The sequence below is a fragment of the Hylaeus volcanicus genome, unplaced genomic scaffold (assembly GCF_026283585.1).
Source record: "Hylaeus volcanicus isolate JK05 unplaced genomic scaffold, UHH_iyHylVolc1.0_haploid 12237, whole genome shotgun sequence".
Taxonomy (NCBI): domain Eukaryota; kingdom Metazoa; phylum Arthropoda; class Insecta; order Hymenoptera; family Colletidae; genus Hylaeus; species Hylaeus volcanicus.
Window position 1 is genome coordinate 2,457,460 of NW_026533172.1, and position 16,987 is coordinate 2,474,446.

Here is a 16,987-nt window from a genome sequence, read left to right on the forward strand (position 1 = left end):
CCACATCTTTCGTCCTTGTCTAATTGAACAATGTTTACAAATACTAATGAATTTAAAATATTTTCTTTGTCTGCTACATATAATTGAAAAATTGAGTATGCTCAAGTGTTTAATAAAAAAAAATATCGAGCGTTCTATTTAATGTTTATCCTCTAACACCCGGTGGACTATTTCGAAGTAAAGGTTCTGACTCAATGTTATTGAAAGCGTCTTTAATTGCTCCACTTGTGACGGGTGAAGCAGCAGCTTTCAGTGCATTTTCTGCTACTCGAATCGATGTTCCAGCTGCATCAATAACGCCTTGTCCTGCTACTTGCCCTATGCCGTAAAAACATCATACATGTTAAAAATTCATAGCATGTCTAACCAAGATTGCCTAAAATCACAGGTATCGATTGTGACAATCGATAACCCACTCGATGTGTTTTGAAAGCGTCAACTACATCGCTCAATGGGTCTGGCAGACCTAGTCAAATTTCATAGCATTTACATGATGTTCTCAATGATTAGAAAACACCTTACCCAGAAATGCTTCCGCAAACATACCTAAGTGAGTAACACATGATTTTTCTTCTAAATACTGTGAATAATTTCTTCATCAACTTACGTAAATGTAAGATTGTCAAAATCAGGAACAAATATTTTAAAATCATGATTCTTGATACGCTACTAAACTAGTGTGCTTTCATATGATTAAGGAGTACTAGATAAATGTCTACGAGTGATGGTTCGAGCGTACAAACTTATTTTATTGTTTGTATGTACAATATTAAAATCATTAAAAACTAAAAAAAGACGGGAGTTTTACTACACTTATTTTTTGACATGTTTTATGACATTCAAGGCTCATTTTATTTCCTATTTTATTATATTTTTAAGCATTCTCCAATAAGAAGAATATATAAAAATAATTGGTTTTATGACACAGAAAGTAGTGTTATTTCAAAAATAAGATTTGAATTCGGAGGAATCGTTCCAACTTTTTCTTTTCCGTAAGCCATACGGGACGGCAAAAATATTTTTCTTTTTTCTTTTACAAGCATACCTAAGATAAGCGTGGTTTTATTAAAGCAATCGACAGATAACTCAGTATAAAGAATATATAACAACGCGTACCGCGAATTCCTAAGTCAAAACCTTTAATCATTTCCCCTGCTCCAATAGTAAATTCAAGAGATCCATGATCAAATTTTTTACCAGTGGTAGCAAGGCGTCCTTCGTATTTAACACGAACCCGTTTGCCTACTGTTGCGATTTTTCCTTGCCCTATTGACAAAATGGAATAAGTTATTCCTCCTGGTAATGTTCGTTGTTTTAAAGGATTTTCTATAATGTCCTCTGATTCTTTCTTGAAAACAGTCGTCGATGGTTCGTGAGTTTTAGTTTTTTTATTAATGCTTGTGGCTTCCGTTCTCTCCAAACTCTTTAAATCTTTTTCAGTTTCAATTCTCATCTAATGACCCAACAAAAAAAATGAAACAAGAATTTACAAGACCATTCCATAATGACCTTGTTTGTTTCACAAAGATTAAGAAGATTTGTTTTTTCCTTTAAATTATTGTTCAGTTTTAATGTATTGCTTTCGGACATAGCATTGCCTAATATTCACCATCAAAAAGAACTTGAGATGCATTTACTTTCACAAGCCTCATGCGAACCTGATGTATTGTCGATTTCTTCTAAACCGATTTCGTCGGTTACATCAACAACCCGATCGGACATTTCATTTGAAACGTTTAATTCATCGTCTCCTCCTAGTAATTCAACAATGGAAGGTATGTTAATCAAGGAGTCGAGTGACTTTTTTACTGAGAACATCTTTAAAACGGAAAAGTCAATGGCGTCTTTTTTTCTGTAAAGTTTAGTTTGATGAAAATAAATTAACTATCAAGGCGTACACGCTCAAATTTCCAAATAAGCTTAATGAAGAATCAGTATTGCCTTCGATAAGGAACTGAACTGATTCCCTAAATTCATGTTTTAAAATTAAATTTGGCTGTTTTTCGGTTAAGACACCTAATACGAATTCTTGCGGGTTATTGTTTTTGAAGAAACGCACTTTTAAGTAAACCTTTTTTCCCTTTAATAAAACTGCTTGCCTGCGTTTCACTTTTAATAAATGAACAAATGATACGAATTACTATACTTTAAGTGAAGGAAACCTTTTGCGGAAGAAAATTGACCCGTGTTTTTACAGGTGATTGTTACACCTACATTCAAATCAAATTATCTTGCTAATACCAATACAGAATAGATAATGCTTGTTATCAAACTTGATTTACCCCAAGAAATCATCGAAAAAGATAAGAAATGAACAAATAAAATAACTTCTAGTCAAGTAAAATATTCAAAATCTCAAAAAGTGTTACCTCATCACAATAAACAAAAAGTCACACTCCTTTGTGACAGTTACAAAGTTTCTGTTCATATTATCTTCCAACCGTTTATAACTTTTCTTCTATGAATGAAGTTTCATTGTTAAAACATGAATTCATGTCAATAAATTTTAAAAAATAAGAAGTAGATTTATGCATATATTCATTAAAAAGTAAATAAATTTATTTTAATGTTTGTATTATAAAAAATTAATTCATGACTTTTCTTCTAGTCTTTTTTTTGGTATAATGAATTTTTGCTCAACGATTTTTTTTTACTTATAAAGCTGAAAGTGAATTTATTTACATACACATGGAGAATGAAAATGATTTTGTGGTTTTCTTCAATGTTTGTTATCTTACATATGCGTTAAAGAGAGGCCGGAGTCGTCTTGTTATTGGTTTCTTGTTTAATTCTCATGTACTTTTTTTGAGCGAGAAGCGATTCGACGCGCAAGAGGAAAACAAAGTCACGCCGCCTGTCTGCTGTCCTACACAGATAATTTTCTGGTAATAACTGTATTGATAAATAACGTTACATAAAAATAAGGGATATGCATCGTGACTCTACACGAATCACACAACAGTTATTTTTATTGACCCTAAAATAGATTTAAAAGCAAATAAAAAAGGAATTTTATAAATGATTTTAACATGACATACACTTGATTATGACTCGAATTTTTAAGAGCTTCGAAGTCTGGCGAATCACATCCGTTTGTGACAGATTGAACTTCTAGTATATGATAACCAACATCAAAAAGTTTTGATGATGAAATTTCAAAATACTGTTTCAACGAAATGGAAATCACATGAAATTCAAATAAAAATAAGAATCATGCTACAAACATACTTCAGGCTTTGCTCCAAGAAAGACTGTACGACGAACTAATCGACCATGAGAAGTGACCTGAAAGAAAAGATTTTTAACAGCTTAACAGTTCCATGTTATCCAAGGCTCACCTTTAAAACAACAACTCCGTGCATAAAAAAATGGTAAGGAAAACTTATCCATCCTTTTAAAACTTCTAAAGTTACTTCAGGGTCATTCGTGTTTTGCTGTTATAAAAAAAATTGCGTAATGAGACAACTTATGTAAAAATAGCATGTAATTTGTCTACTACGTAACATTTGATAAATAGTCAAATTAAAAAAAAAAATTACCAGTTGTTTGGAACTCTCTACTTTTTCCAATTCATTTTCTGTAGTAACACTTTCAATTTGCATAATTGAATGTTTTTAACAAGGTTTGAAAAATTTTAATAGAAAACAAAAATAAAAAGTATCGAATAACAAAACTAGTCTCATGACAAATGACCGTTCTGTTTAATTTTCCACTTTTACTGTCCCGTAGTGAACAAAAAAAAGTAATTTGATGCAAGAAATTACTCGGCATTGTGAATTACGAATACAAACATCATATGTCATTTTGTTTAGTAAAATACTTATAATTTCTTCAATCAAAATTCACCGCATTCATAAATAGTTACGGGTATTCTTGGACGGCTACTTGCACCATCAACACTTCCATTTTCAATTTTGCGCACTACAAGCATCGAATCATTATCCAATACCTGACCAAAAACTATATGTTTTTTATTTAACCAATCGCATTCACCACACGTAATAAAAAATTGACAATTATTAGCACTAAAACCACTGCTCGCCATGGATAAAAGTCCTGCTCTATCATGCTGTAACTCTTCTACTTCAATTTTTGTACCGGTCGTGGAAGGCAATTTTTCTATATCAACACCATTAAAGTCTCCTCCTTGTACCATAAAATCACGAATAACTCTATGGAAAATTGTTTTCTTGTAACCTATTGGTACTCCATCTTTCTTCTTTTCCCCTGTACAATATTGTCGAAATGTCTCAGCAATTTGTGGTGCGACATCCTTAAAAAGCTCCATTTTTATACGACCAATAGGATGTCCACCAACATCCACGTCAAAAAAAACAACAGGATTACTTGGATGCCTTAACGGACGATTATAATTATTAGATGTCGACGCCATAAAGATCTTTAACACACTTTTTGGATTAGACTTGAACTTTTAAAACATTCTGCTGGGTCAGCCGGGAAAAGATAATTAAAGGACTGTTATACGTTTTTAGAAATAAAATTAAATAAACACAATTAAACGCGCAACCTACCTTAAACACACTCACACATATAAAAAAATATTTATGTTACCAAATATATTTTTATCTAGTTTGGAATGATTACCGAGTTTTTTTTTTTATAACTCTTGTTTACCTAACAGTTGCATTATAACATTCTAAGTATTTTGCCTATCTTACGTCCTCTTTATGTTATCCATTTTGTTCTATTACTACACGACAACAAAAATTCGATAGGAAAACGTTTTAAAAATGTTTCACTTTAATGCTTGTAACACAATAATAAACTTTTTAAGATTTTGTATCAAAGGTGACCAACAATTTTTGTTTAACATTAAAACTTTTCTGTTTTTAACACCCTAAAAAAAATCTCATTTTACAGAAAAAAGAAGAAGATTTTTAGGAAAATCTTTAATTTTTTGTTTACAATCTGGGAGAAATTTGTATTTTAACATAAGGTTTTTGAAAAAATACAATGTTTTGTTTTAATTATTTTAATTGAAATGAATCATTTCAACCAATCGTTTGATCACTAGATGATATTAAAAGATTGGGTAAAACATCTGTTACTAAAAAAAGTCATATTATATTTCATTCGTCAAATTGCTTTTACGTTTATTTTGAGAAAGGATTTTTGTTTGATTGTTCAAAATAACTGAATGAATAGCTTGAACATTTTTTATTTCACGCGTCACGACACTTTGAGAACTATTACACCCATCCAAAAAATTATTGTCTCAATTTAAAGAAGTTTTACCTTTGCAATTGTTGTAGAACAAGATGAATTTCTTCTTCAACTGCATCGAGCCACTGTATACATTAACAACCTTAGTACTAATAAATTGAGCAACTAGTCTACAAAGCTTACCGTGAAGAGACGATCTGTTACTCTTTTGTCTGTGTCAGCAAATCGTTTCTTTACACTCTCTTTCTTCTCTTGTACTGACTATTAAAACCATAGTTTTTCTTGTTAGCATAAAAAATGAAACTTGTCGTGAAAAGGAATACCGTTAACTCGATTCGTAATTCTTGTGACGTTTGTTTCAACTCCTGAATTTCATTATCGAGAAATGATTTTGTAGAGATCTACATACAAAGTTGACATCAATTCGCTTTTTAAAAATAAAAATTTACCTTATAAGCTTCTTGTACGGCTTCAAGCTGATTTGCGTAGTGTGTTTTTTTTTTTTTTAAATCATCCGTTAAAAATTGAATTGATTCTTTGATTCCGCAAAGTTTCTAAATGATTCTGTGTCAAGAAAACTTCATGACGTATATGATCTCTACCTTTAAATTAAGCTGTATAGAATTTTTTATAGTGGAGGTCATTTTCTCAGATGATTGTATAGTTTTCTTAACCTAAATAATAAAATTGAAACGTTTCTTTAAACTTTTTAACAAAACTTTATTACTTTGCTTAAATTCTTCTGTTGTTCTTCTACAGTTTCCTCTAATTCACGAAAATAGTCCCTCCAAGATACTTGATTGAACTAGAAACAGTGGCAATACATATACACACAAAGAAAAAAGAAGGCTCAAAATTGAGCCTTTATAATTTTAAAAAGAACCTTACACATTTTTCAAAAAAACCATCAATTTCATTCTCAAGTTTCTGTATGATTTCGTCTTCCATCAGCTCGTTTTCTTTATCGATTTGTTTCACTTGACATTGTAGTTTTGTCTCAGTTATTCTATTTAAAAGTTGCGCCAATTTTTCATGAGATTTCACTCCTGTTGCTGTAGTCGACGCATAAATGGTCATGAATTGTTTTAAATGAGTCTCTAATAATTTGGCTGAAGAGAATGTTAACGGTCGAGGATAATGAACAGCGTAAGAATCTAGAAGACTTTCTTTTTCACTATAAGCATGACTGGACTTAAAAGCTCTTAATAATTTTGCAGAAATCGAAAGAGAATCTTCAATATTATTAATAATTTGTTGCGTCTAAAGTGAATAACAGAATCAGTGAATGCTTAAGACCAGTCGGTGATTCAAAACCCTTCATTCTGAGAGGATTTAGTAACAAAGAACTGACTGAGTGAGCCATAACTAAGAGAGCATTGAGTGACAGAGCTGTAACTGACAGCTCTGAATGAGAAACGTTCAGTAAGACACCTTTAACTAACAGCGGACTTTGTAAAAGAGCACTGAGATAGAAAGGACGGATTGAAAGTGGTCACTATTCAAATATCTTACGCGTTTTTGTAATGTGGAGCATTCGTTAGAAGCATACTGTGCTTGTTTTTGAAGTTCTACTAACGCGTTTTTTTCACATTTTGTTTTCTCAACATATTCCAAAACTTCTTGTTTACTAATCTGAAAGAAAAAAGTCATTTAAGGCTAAATTTTAACACGATAAAGACGTATGCAAATAGATTAAAAATAATTACCCCCTGAGCTTCAACAATAGACGTAATACTTTTTATTTTCTTCTGTAAGTTAAAAATCGTTGCAGCTTGGTTGTTCTTTTCTTCTTGTAAATTCCGAAAACATCGTTTCTTAAAGAAAAGTAAAAGACATTTTTGTTTTGAGGCAAATGTTATAAAAACTTTTGGTTTAATAAAAAAATACCTTTTCTTCAATTAATTTTTCTGTTGTTTGAATGCGACTTTGTAAACGAAACGAATCAGTTTCTTGTTGTGTAACTTGGGATTGTAACGCGCCTATAAAAAAAATTTAAAATTAAGAAAAAAAACGTTGGTTTCTGAATATTTTACGAAAACTAACCGAGTTGATCCAGTTTGCCTTTGGCAGCTAAATAAACTTGTTTTTGTGCATCCCGCATAGCTTGGGATTCCTTCAATAAAGCCTCCTCTTTTCGACGATATTGCGCAATATCCTTGTCTGAAAATGATTGTCTATTGAAAACAAAATGCCAACTTTATTTGTGAAGAAGCATGGACCTAATAAAGCTTCCAAAGATTTTTCATTGATCTCTTTCCCTTGCTGTTTATACATCATATAAGCACTTTGTATTGTACGAACAAGAGCAACAGTGATTGGTTCGCACGGAATATAATCTGTAACCACATGAGACTCTTCTTCATGAAAATTTGTTTTAATATACGGTGATTTGATATGTCCACTCTTTAAGTGTAAACCGATAGCGCTATTGTTTTGAGTGGTGTCTTCAATCTCATCCTCGAACTGATAACACCGAAACCCACCAATAACTCTCGGAGTTTCGGGCAACTTATGAGTAGGTTTATGCTGTGATTCTTGTAGCGTAGGTTTTGCTAAATCTTTTAAAACCTTTGAAACAAAAACCAAATACACTTTTTTTTATTAAAGCTTAAAGACATACTGTTTCATCGAAAATAAGTAGAGCACACAACCATGCAATGGAAGCTAAATGATGTGGCCACATTAAAGGCGTGCAAGGTGATCGAAAGTGTGATTTAGCGAATTGCAAAGGATACCTTTTGTTAAAATAAAGAACGAAAAATCAAACTAATTTTTGACGCATTGATTTCTACAGTACCCTAAAAGTTTAAACATTGATGTCACTTTTTCCTCAAGAATAAATGGTTCATTTGATGGATCAATATGACTGAAAAGAAATTGCATTAAATTGATATACGACTGTGTTGAAGGACAGTGAACAAAATCTTCGACGAACATTTCCTGATTATATTTCTTCATATGAAGGCATCTGCGGGATAGCGAATTTGTATGAATCGTTTGAAAACAAAAAAAAGAAAGAATTGGGGTTTACCGTAAAATAACCAAAGCTGCATCTCTTCGTACTTTTTCAGAAGAAAACTTTGTTGGATCCAATACAATATTTTCAAAAGTGGTAGGGATGATAACATTTTTATCTTTATATATCCGTTTAGATGCAATACTTGATGTTCTGTTTATACTTCTTACGGCTGAAGAACTTTGATTTGTTGAATTGAACATAACGGAATTTCCATATCTTTCACTACTTGTATTAACTCCACGTCTTACGGAACTTCCCTTCATCAACTGATTCGAGCCACCCGATACCAGTGGTGGATAGCGTAAAGAAGATAAAGTATTTTCATGACTGTCGCGTCGTAAAACAGTACCATAACGCGACTTTCCAATCGTTGAAGGCGTCATAGAAGCTTGAGCTGTAATTGATATTCTTTTCGTATGGGAAGGCATATGACTTGAACTTCTTAAAGAGGAAGTATCGTATGTAAGTGAAAATCGTTCTGTTTTTTTTTCATAATTTTGTGTATCACTATAAAATGGAGTTGGTGAAGGTCTTAATCCTCTTGTATGTAACGTACATTCCACTGGTGTGTTACTACTAAATGATTGACGATGTTCACCTGTTTTACCTTTCGTTAAACATAGTGAGGGTATATTAGAGAGTTGATGGAAAGAGTCAGATAATTTTTCAATTTCTTGTGGAACCTTTTGCCTTGAAACAAAACGATCAACTGATTGACATCGACGAGAAGTCATACGACATTTTTCTTCTTTATGAAAAAATGGTTCGGGTGTTGAAGAAGTAAAATTTTCAAAAGATTCTCTTTTCCTTTTTATATCATCAAGAGTTAAATGCGTTAAAGTCTTTTTCGTATAAGCCATTAAAAAGAAAAAAAATGTTTTTTTTTAATACTGTGCAAAATAATCATTTCTTTGGACAATTTTCATTTCTTCAAATAGGCTACCGACTCCATTATGTTCTGTGACATTAACACCATTTTAATTGTCTTTCAAAAAAAAAATTCATCACTGAAAAATATTCTTTTGAATTATCTTGACCAGGTTTTGACTATTTTTTTTTTTTTATTGTTGATTAAAAAAAAATCTGTTTTTTTCCGCAACATTAAACGCATAACGTTTTCTTCTTCATCTCCATGCTTCACCGCAATGCCAACGTGCTTTATACCATAATAAAACAAAAATCATAGAACAAATAATAGTTTTGATATCACTACAATGTACTTAGTAAACTTAAAAGTTTTTTAAGTACTTTTTTTTTTTTTTTTAATTTTGATCTATTACAAAACTTACCGTTTTTTTTTTGTAAAAATACCATTTAAAATGCTGTTTTTAGGAATTTCAACGCCTAAAGTTCATCGAAATACTATGCGAGCGTGTTCTTTAACTTTATCACTTTTTTTTATTCTGCAACCGTTTCTTTTAAATCATGTCGTTTACGATATTTTCCCTCGTTTTCTCTATTACTTTCTTGCTTTGATTTTTCCTCTAGGTACTTTTGTCACGTTAGCTAAAAAGAACACCTCTTTACTTTGCTATTATTCGGCATGGATTTTCAGTGTCAGTGTATGCATAGCTTCATTTTTTTTGTCTTCTTTATGGTCTGTTTTTGATAGTCATCGCCTTCGCTGTTTTTTTATTTTTTTAAATAATGTTACTATTCTTTTTTTCTCTCTCATCATTTTTGTACTTGCGTTAATTTATGAACCCGAACCCTCTTCTAGTACTTCTTTTACTGAGGAAGAAGAAAATGAGGAAACCCAGGATTCCGAAGACGAAAATGAGGAAGCCCACGATTCCGAAGAAAAACCTTTACTTCAACAAGCTTCTACAACGTAATGCATTGACTCACTCTTCAACATGTTTTCTTAGCATTTCAATGACTTTTTTAAAGGTGTTAAAACTGCCATAAAATGAATGGCGTAATACCAATGGTTTTTATACCTTTTCTCAAACGTCGTATTTCTTTTTTTTATTCGTTTATAACGTTCCATTCGATCAATAAAAACAAGTTCTTTTTAACTATTTTAAATGTGTTAAAATATAACTATAAAGATCTTGCTTTTTTTAAAGAAAAAATTTAAACTTTTCCTTTAGTAAAGCTAACGAAATCCATTGTTTGTTCTTTCACTATCAATTATGTTTGTTTATAATTAATTGGGGGGAGGGAGGTTAAAAAAGACATTGATTATTTAAGATACACGGTTTCAACGGAGATAAAATCTTCAAGAGAACCCACAACTTCTTTTTGACAATCATGTGTCTCAACACATAAAAAGCTTGGGCGTCGAGACGCTAATTTACAACAATTAAGGAACAATCGTCCATTCACCATCTAAGAACATATACTGCATTACGTTAACGAATATAAATAATTCTGTTGTTTACCTTGCCTCCACTCGGAAGCTTATCGCAGTTATACACTAAAATGTGGGGTAAGGACGTAGGAGTCCAAACACAAGGCTTTTCGTGAAATCTCCCAGGATTCACGGGTATCGAAAGAGGTAAGGTTGGAAAAAATGAAAGTTGCTATTGAATAAAAAAAAATTGAAGCCAAGTTGATGGACTAGAAAATTCACCTTTAATAAACAGGAATGGATTTCGTGCAAACGATCAGCACCACTCCAGCCTTTTGTTAACACAGACGTCACTAAAAAGACTCAAAATCTACCGTTCCATTTTGACTAAAACACAAAAAACTTACGTAAAGGACTTAAAGGGTCACATGAAGTAACAGCAACTTTCAAAAAATTTGATAATACCACTTCACTTGGATTACTTCCCAGTTGAATCTATTTAAATAAAAGTTTGATTTAGAGTGTGTACCAATTCATCAAAATGTTACGATTCTTGTCTCTTTACATGAGATAAACATTCTTTTGAAAAAGACCATTTTTGTAAGTCAAAAGGAGGTTGAGGTAGAGGATAAGGGTGTTCTACTACACAAACCAAAGGTAGTGTTACACACGCTTTATGTTTTTTAACCAACATACAAATCGGCCTTGTGTTTACAAAGCAGCACATCAGCTTACCATCTAAAGGACTTGGAACAAGTACAAACGTCACAGATTTCTTTTTTTATATAAAAAAAAAGTCAATTCAAAAATGTTGAAATGTCTTTTTTCAAATAGTTCTACTTGAAGCGATGAAGTTAAAAGTAATCGGTTAAAAATGATACGGTAAAAATCACCATATCCAAGCATTGTGGTAGCTTGGTTAAAAAACAAAAAAAAAAAGCAAGAAAAATAAATTTAAAAAAAATCTTCTTTTCATTACAACCTAAAGTAGCATTACATTGCAACGAAGGATGATTTAATTGAATCACAGGATCCCCAGCAGCTATCTAAACACATTTGTTGAACGGCAAAGTTCAATGCGAAATTATGAATTCATCCTTACAATATCATTTTTAACATCAACAAAGGGTCCAAGTAAAAAAACAATATCCGGTAAAGTTTCACAAATAACATCCACAAATTTATCTACCACCATACAATCACACGACATAAGTTCGAAGGTTTGTGTCCCAACGGGACATGTGCACATTTTATTCACTCGAACGTTTCTTTCTTTGTATCACGAATTCATATGAATTTTTTTTCTTCTTTCTATTCTTTTCCACAAGAAAACGTTATCATTATGTTTTTTCCCTTACCCCAAACGGTTGTATCAAATCCTTTAGAGAAACAAAAAGGGCCAGCTGCAATCATTAAACGAGTTGTTTCCTGTGTTTTTTGAATCTTGAAAACAAAAATTTTTTTTTTTACTTTCTTTAAAATAAAATATGACTTAAATGTTTACATGAGATTGTAAAGATAATAAATGATTTTTGTCAACGACATGAATTTGTTGGATGCCTGCAACTACGAGTGTTTTGGTATAAACGTGTACGATAATTGTTTTGATTCCTAGTTAACTTACTTAAACGCTCAGGATAAATTTTGTTATCTTGTAATTTGTTTATTTTAACAGCAACAATTTGACCAGGGAACACTTGATACGATGGCAAGCGATTCTTTCATAAAAAAAAATAAAAAATTAAACACTGCATTGTTATTTTTAATTTTTACTAAATATAATTCATAAGGACGAGAAACCAAGGTTTTATTCAAATCCGTTATTTCTAATAAAGCTGACTGTTCATTCAGTCCTCCTTCATTATCAGCTACTATTCTTCCAAAAACCCATCCATCCAAATCTACTTCCACTAATTCATTAATAGAAGAGACTTTGGTAGTGTTGCAATCTTCTTGTAACTCCGAAACCATAAATTGTTTTACAGTTGCAGTTCTACGAACTAGAATGAAACAAAAAAAAAAATTTAATAAATTGGTACTGAATTCAATCAATTCCATCACTATGACCAACTTAATGCTTCACTGAAATCCTGTGGGGTACTGGATAAAAAAGGACTTAATTTTTCTTTTTCTTCATCATTTCTTTCTACACACTTCAGCGTAGTATTGTTATCAAAATTATTTTTTGTGCGTCATAAGAAAAATGTCTAATATTGACCTAAAACTAAACAAGATTCTCTTTTGACGGGCTTTGCTTGTGAAGTGGACCAACTATGTCGAAACCTGACTGCATCACTAAAAGAAACCTTCATATTGTAAATTCTTTTTGACTAGGATGAAAAACCTCTTGTATTTCGCTTGAACACTTTCTGCTTCCTTAACACTTCTCTCATGGCCTAAACTTAAAGAGAAAATATGATTCAACGGACTCTCTGCGTGATTAACAAGTTGCGTGGTACGGCATGCGTTCACATCTTCAACTTTTTCACAAGTCTTTTCCTTCTATTCAATACAAGATAATTAAAAAATAGAATCAATTTAAAAAAAACAAACTGTATTTTTAAATTATTGTCACAACTAACATTGGATAAGAAAACTTTAGTATTGTAGGTATTTGAATCGTTCCTGTATTGTTTCAAACTATCAATTATAGTTGGATCCTTTAAGTTGAACACGTATGTTATGAATTTTTTTTCTGAAGCCTCCGGCTTTTGCTTGTATTGTAATTCAAAAGCTTCACGATAATTTTTCTGAACATCTATGGGAATTATTTTTTTATCTGAAAACTAGGAAGAAAAAATCATTTTTTTTACCTTAAAAAATCACTTACAAAAGCTTGGAAAAGCTTGTTATAATCCATTTTTTTCAATTCCGTTATTTTATCACCTTTTTCGATCCTAGCTTTCGTCTCTAACCTGACGATTCATTCCTCGTTGAATGCCAGCAAGTGATTGAAAAAGTTATCAGGCTCTGCCTAATACATGATGATGGTACCCGTTTTAAAAGGTCAAAGAAATAAGAAAAAATAGTGTCATCATTTTCGTTAATCTATAAAAGACATAAAACCTTGTTTAACAAAGAATCAGGTTAAAAAGACATCTTTTTTCTGTTACTTTACATTTTGGTTTGACTCTTGCCATATCATGAGAAGTTACAAGATGTGAGGGAAGGTTCATTAAGAGTTTTTAATTAGAGAATTTGTTCATACTAATACTTATTTCAGGTAGTTCAATGTTAAGAATCACTTGTTATATTTTTCTTAAGGCATTACAAGTGACGATTATGTAACACATTTTTTTTCATTTTTAGGAATTCAATATGAATAGAAAATTTAATCGTCGCATTTTTGAAGGTAGTTTAAAATAGGCAGTTTGACGTTTTCGACCACAAAACTAACCTAATAACAAGTCATATTTTTGTTTTACTTTCACAACAGAGGACTTTGACGACACCTCTGATGAGCGTTCTGAATCTCAGGAGTCAAATGAATGCTATCGAAAAAAACCTGTAAGTTCCTTTTTTTTCACAAAGGCATAATAATGGAACGCATTAACCCTGCTATTAGACGATCAAACCAAAAGTGGTACCTGAAAAATGTAAAAATATTTGCTCAACAACAAAACAAGGCTCTACAATAAAGCATGTTTTTCACTCTCTTTTGACACGCAAAGAAGAAGAAAAACCTATTGATATAAAGAAGAAGACTCTTACTGAGTCAGAAGCTTTGCTAACAAAAATTCAAAAAATCAATCTTTCAAAAAACACGGAATATATTGAACCTAATCGTAAAAATCTGTGTGAACTAATTAGAGAACGCGAAACTTGCTTAGAACCTCTTGGTCTTGTTGTTATTGGTGAGGTCGATTCGGGTACGTTTTTACGTGATAGGTTTTGTTGGTAGCAGATAGTGCTTATTTCTTTTTTTTTTCATTAAAGGAAAATCTACCCTTATTGGTCAGTTTTTATGTCAAATGGGTGTTATTAAATCAAAACACGTCGAACAGTACGCTTTATACGATTGAAGCAATGCTTCATTGAATGTTTCGCTTACTACTGCAGACTACGCCAATTAGCACCAAAAAGTGTGAAAGCAGGCGATGTGTATTCCTGGATTTGTGATGAGCTAGAAGAAGAACGACAAAGGGGTATGACTCTGTATGTGACGACAAAAACTTTTGACACGGAATCTCGTCACATTACTCTTCTTGATACTCCTGGGCATCAAGAATTAAGACAACGCATGCTTAAGGCAGCCATGTAGTCCCAACGTTATTGTCTTACATCCGCACACACTTTTTTTTCAGTATTGCAGATGTCGCAGTGATTGTTTTTCCTTTAAAAAATAGCGATTCACAAGTCGTGATTCACTCTGAACTTGAGCGGCACATTCAAGTAATCAGCTGTTCCAATCGGGTTTTTTTTTTATCACTCAAGAAAAGAATGGGCTCTGTTAGTTAATTTATTTTTTAGGAATTCAATCTTTTATTGTGGTGATTAATAAATTTGATAAAGTCGACTGGAATGAGGCGTTGTATCATGCTGTGGTTGCAGCCTTTAAAATGTTGTTTAAAAAATTAAACATTCACCTGACGCATTGTCAACTAATATTTGTAAGTGGGCCAATGAATTTCAGTTAAAAAATTAAAAAATTCTTTTAGGTACCAGTAAGTGCTTTGCACCGTTTGAATCTTGTCGAAACGCCTAAGAATGATGGTACGCCATACTAGTGTCCATGAACCTATCATGTTTGAATAGCTTTTTTCGTGATCCCAAAATGTGAAAAGCAATCTAGTTAATCTTTTTCTTTTTTTTCAAAGATAGTCTTCAGGACAAAGTAAACTGGTTACAAGAAGGGCAAATTCCTACTTTGTTACAAGCCATGAATCGTATTTCGATTGTCGCGTCAAAGGAAAGCCAATTGCAGTGTGAAAACGCCTTAATTTTCAGTGTCATGGAGGCTTATCAAGTAAACCGAAACACCCACGTTAGTGGGAGAATATTACAAGGTTACAATAGCATCTATTTCTTTAATTTGTTAAAACAAAAAAAAATACTTTCATCAGGAAGTCTGACGCCCAAAACTTGTGTTACCGTTCTTCCACTTGATGTTGAAACGACCGTATTAGGTGCATAATGGATTTGAATGCTATTTTAATCAGCCTGAAAACTGCTAATTTTGTTGTTTCCTACTAGATATGAAGAATAACGAACAAGTGATCACCGTCGCTTCTTCCTGTTGTTTTGTGAACAGTGTTGCATTAAATACTATAAACGTTTTACCAGGGTCTTTACTATGTCATGGACAACATAACGTTCTTATTGCCGATTCTTTTCTTGTTCACTTAAGTGTTCTCAACACGGACACGGCTATTTTACCAGGTTTTACTTGTACCCTTAATCTTCATTTAGCGGAACATGTTGCGACTATCATTTCGTTAAATGTTCTATTATTACGTCATAATAAACAGCAAAATGTAGCTAATCCACGGTATACAAATTAATGTGAATCTCGAAATTTGTAAAAAGTTTTAATTCTTATGGTTGTGTTTAGGTATCTTTTAGCAAAAGACCAAGCTATTGTGTCTGTTCAATGCGACGAGAAGGTAGCGTTTCAAGAAAATCTTTCTTCAAAAGAATTATCATTTGGATCACTTCTTTCTCGTGTCGTTTTATGGTACGAAGGATCACCAATAGCCTTTGGTTCTATTATGCCCAGTGGAAAGTGACATACTTTCAGTATGTTAAGAGACGTCAATTAAAGCCAACTTTTCGTTACTTTTAACAACACTGTGATTTTTGTTTCTACTGCCTTGACACTCAGTGGAATACATTTATTATTTTATTCTAATCAATAAAACGGGTACACAAAGCTTTATTTAATAAAAGTTTTTAAAAAGAGTTTTTTCGAGAAAAAAGAAGGAAACAGAATCTGTTTAAAAAGATTCATTTAATGTTGTGTGACCTGGATACTGTAAATGAACTAAATAATAGCAAGCAAAAAATAAAACGAATGTTGCAAGCATTCCACAATAAATTAAAAGTCGATCGAGTTTATCACGACGAAATACAAGTTTTAAAAAAGTATTGGATGTTCCCAAAGACGTTTGACAATCTAAAAGTGTTCGCTGAACTCTCTAAAATCAGTCAAAAGTAAGACCTAAAAACAAAGAGACCCCCCGTTAACGATGAGGGTACCTTGAGGGTCCAAGATTGACTGACTAGATTTTCTACAATACTTCGACCTTGACCCATCATGGTAGTGATGACCTGATCGATTTGAAGAAGTTTTTCTTTTTCTTCCGTCATAGCTGAAAGAAATGAGTCTTGATAACAATGTCTATAAAATATAGAATCAACTAGGACCATTGACGTTCGACATAATACTTTAATAGAGTTTGATCGCCTAATAATTTGTCACGTTTTTTGTTTTCAGCCTCTTGTTCCAGGAGCATATCTCCTAAATGCCGGTGAGACCTTTTTTTCAAAGCTTC

The 16,987-nt window shown here is 32.2% G+C and overlaps 5 protein-coding genes across 8 annotated transcripts; 1 reads left to right on the forward strand and 4 right to left on the reverse strand.

The window, feature by feature from the left end:
- Positions 1–23: 23 nt before the first annotated feature.
- Positions 24–2,364, reverse strand: LOC128884161 (uncharacterized). 2 transcript variants are annotated; one of them, XM_054137281.1, is made up of 11 exons: positions 2,283–2,364; positions 2,147–2,210; positions 1,899–2,099; positions 1,659–1,852; positions 1,510–1,598; positions 1,198–1,453; positions 1,117–1,152; positions 608–1,045; positions 523–546; positions 368–466; positions 24–318 (listed from the first exon to the last, which is right to left on the reverse strand). In XM_054137281.1, the coding sequence occupies exons 1-8, from the start codon at positions 2,293–2,295 to the stop codon at positions 918–920; spliced, it is 981 nt and encodes a 326-aa protein (XP_053993256.1). In that variant the 5' UTR covers positions 2,296–2,364; the 3' UTR covers positions 24–318; positions 368–466; positions 523–546; positions 608–917. The 2 variants fall into 2 exon arrangements, with proteins under 2 accessions (XP_053993256.1, XP_053993255.1); XM_054137280.1 differs by having other exon boundaries at positions 1,117–1,453.
- A 1,471-nt stretch (positions 2,365–3,835) lies between these two features.
- Positions 3,836–4,393, reverse strand: LOC128884489 (peptidyl-prolyl cis-trans isomerase H-like). Its single transcript, XM_054137922.1, has one exon. It carries the CDS (start codon positions 4,391–4,393, stop codon positions 3,836–3,838), a length of 558 nt encoding a protein of 185 aa, XP_053993897.1.
- A 376-nt stretch (positions 4,394–4,769) lies between these two features.
- LOC128884159 (uncharacterized) lies at positions 4,770–9,133 on the reverse strand. Its single transcript, XM_054137277.1, has 17 exons — positions 8,216–9,133; positions 7,982–8,152; positions 7,805–7,919; positions 7,404–7,752; positions 7,228–7,344; positions 7,072–7,163; positions 6,891–6,998; positions 6,697–6,816; positions 6,073–6,444; positions 5,912–5,989; positions 5,787–5,858; positions 5,634–5,738; positions 5,508–5,585; positions 5,368–5,445; positions 5,257–5,309; positions 5,113–5,207; positions 4,770–5,068 (listed from the first exon to the last, which is right to left on the reverse strand). The coding sequence occupies exons 1-17, from the start codon at positions 9,061–9,063 to the stop codon at positions 5,013–5,015; spliced, it is 2,907 nt and encodes a 968-aa protein (XP_053993252.1). The 5' UTR covers positions 9,064–9,133; the 3' UTR covers positions 4,770–5,012.
- A 1,152-nt stretch (positions 9,134–10,285) lies between these two features.
- Positions 10,286–13,431, reverse strand: LOC128884160 (DNA polymerase alpha subunit B-like). Of its 2 annotated transcripts, XM_054137278.1 has the most exons (18): positions 13,327–13,431; positions 13,079–13,282; positions 12,841–12,998; positions 12,715–12,791; positions 12,568–12,642; positions 12,270–12,496; positions 12,121–12,214; positions 12,001–12,062; positions 11,855–11,939; positions 11,599–11,681; positions 11,494–11,542; positions 11,337–11,410; positions 11,232–11,271; positions 11,062–11,138; positions 10,904–10,991; positions 10,779–10,849; positions 10,588–10,728; positions 10,286–10,534 (listed from the first exon to the last, which is right to left on the reverse strand). In XM_054137278.1, the coding sequence occupies exons 1-18, from the start codon at positions 13,354–13,356 to the stop codon at positions 10,388–10,390; spliced, it is 1,782 nt and encodes a 593-aa protein (XP_053993253.1). In that variant the 5' UTR covers positions 13,357–13,431; the 3' UTR covers positions 10,286–10,387. The 2 variants fall into 2 exon arrangements, with proteins under 2 accessions (XP_053993253.1, XP_053993254.1); XM_054137279.1 differs by having other exon boundaries at positions 12,715–13,254; positions 13,310–13,411.
- A 91-nt stretch (positions 13,432–13,522) lies between these two features.
- LOC128884393 (uncharacterized) lies at positions 13,523–16,489 on the forward strand. Of its 2 annotated transcripts, none has more exons than XR_008459375.1 (14): positions 13,523–13,719; positions 13,806–13,848; positions 13,933–14,003; positions 14,062–14,365; positions 14,433–14,499; positions 14,556–14,753; positions 14,801–14,888; positions 14,951–15,106; positions 15,155–15,209; positions 15,314–15,502; positions 15,560–15,622; positions 15,690–15,984; positions 16,048–16,356; positions 16,413–16,489. XR_008459375.1 is itself a non-coding variant. In XM_054137771.1 (14 exons), exons 2-14 carry the CDS (start codon positions 13,815–13,817, stop codon positions 16,188–16,190), a joined length of 1,584 nt encoding a protein of 527 aa, XP_053993746.1. In that variant the 5' UTR covers positions 13,523–13,719; positions 13,806–13,814; the 3' UTR covers positions 16,191–16,315. The 2 variants fall into 2 exon arrangements, 1 of the variants encoding a protein (XP_053993746.1); XM_054137771.1 differs by lacking the exon at positions 16,413–16,489 and having other exon boundaries at positions 16,048–16,099; positions 16,179–16,315.
- The last annotated feature ends 498 nt before the right edge of the window (positions 16,490–16,987 follow it).

Coding starts and splice junctions, on each gene's coding strand:
- LOC128884161 (XM_054137280.1), bottom strand. Junction 1,853..1,898: donor TTATTTGGAAATTTGAGCGT/GTACGCCTTGAT, acceptor TAAACTTTACAG/AAAAAAAGACGCCATTGACT. Junction 1,046..1,116: donor TTTTGACTTAGGAATTCGCG/GTACGCGTTGTT, acceptor CGCTTATCTTAG/GTATGCTTGTAAAAGAAAAA.
- LOC128884489 (XM_054137922.1), bottom strand. CDS start 4,393: ATGGCGTCGACATCTAATAATTATAATCGTCCGTTAAGGCATCCAAGT.
- LOC128884159 (XM_054137277.1), bottom strand. CDS start 9,063: ATGGCTTATACGAAAAAGACTTTAACGCATTTAACTCTTGATGATATA. Junction 7,164..7,227: donor AGGCAAACTGGATCAACTCG/GTTAGTTTTCGT, acceptor TTTTTTTTATAG/GCGCGTTACAATCCCAAGTT. Junction 5,739..5,786: donor CTATACAGCTTAATTTAAAG/GTAGAGATCATA, acceptor AGAATCATTTAG/AAACTTTGCGGAATCAAAGA.
- LOC128884160 (XM_054137278.1), bottom strand. CDS start 13,356: ATGGATTATAACAAGCTTTTCCAAGCTTTT. Junction 12,792..12,840: donor GTTCAAGCGAAATACAAGAG/GTTTTTCATCCT, acceptor GGTTTCTTTTAG/TGATGCAGTCAGGTTTCGAC. Junction 11,543..11,598: donor TTGATGTTAAAAATGATATT/GTAAGGATGAAT, acceptor AAATGTGTTTAG/ATAGCTGCTGGGGATCCTGT.
- LOC128884393 (XM_054137771.1), top strand. CDS start 13,815: ATGAATAGAAAATTTAATCGTCGCATTTTTGAAG. Junction 14,366..14,432: donor TATTGGTGAGGTCGATTCGG/GTACGTTTTTAC, acceptor TTTTCATTAAAG/GAAAATCTACCCTTATTGGT. Junction 14,500..14,555: donor AAATCAAAACACGTCGAACA/GTACGCTTTATA, acceptor TTACTACTGCAG/ACTACGCCAATTAGCACCAA.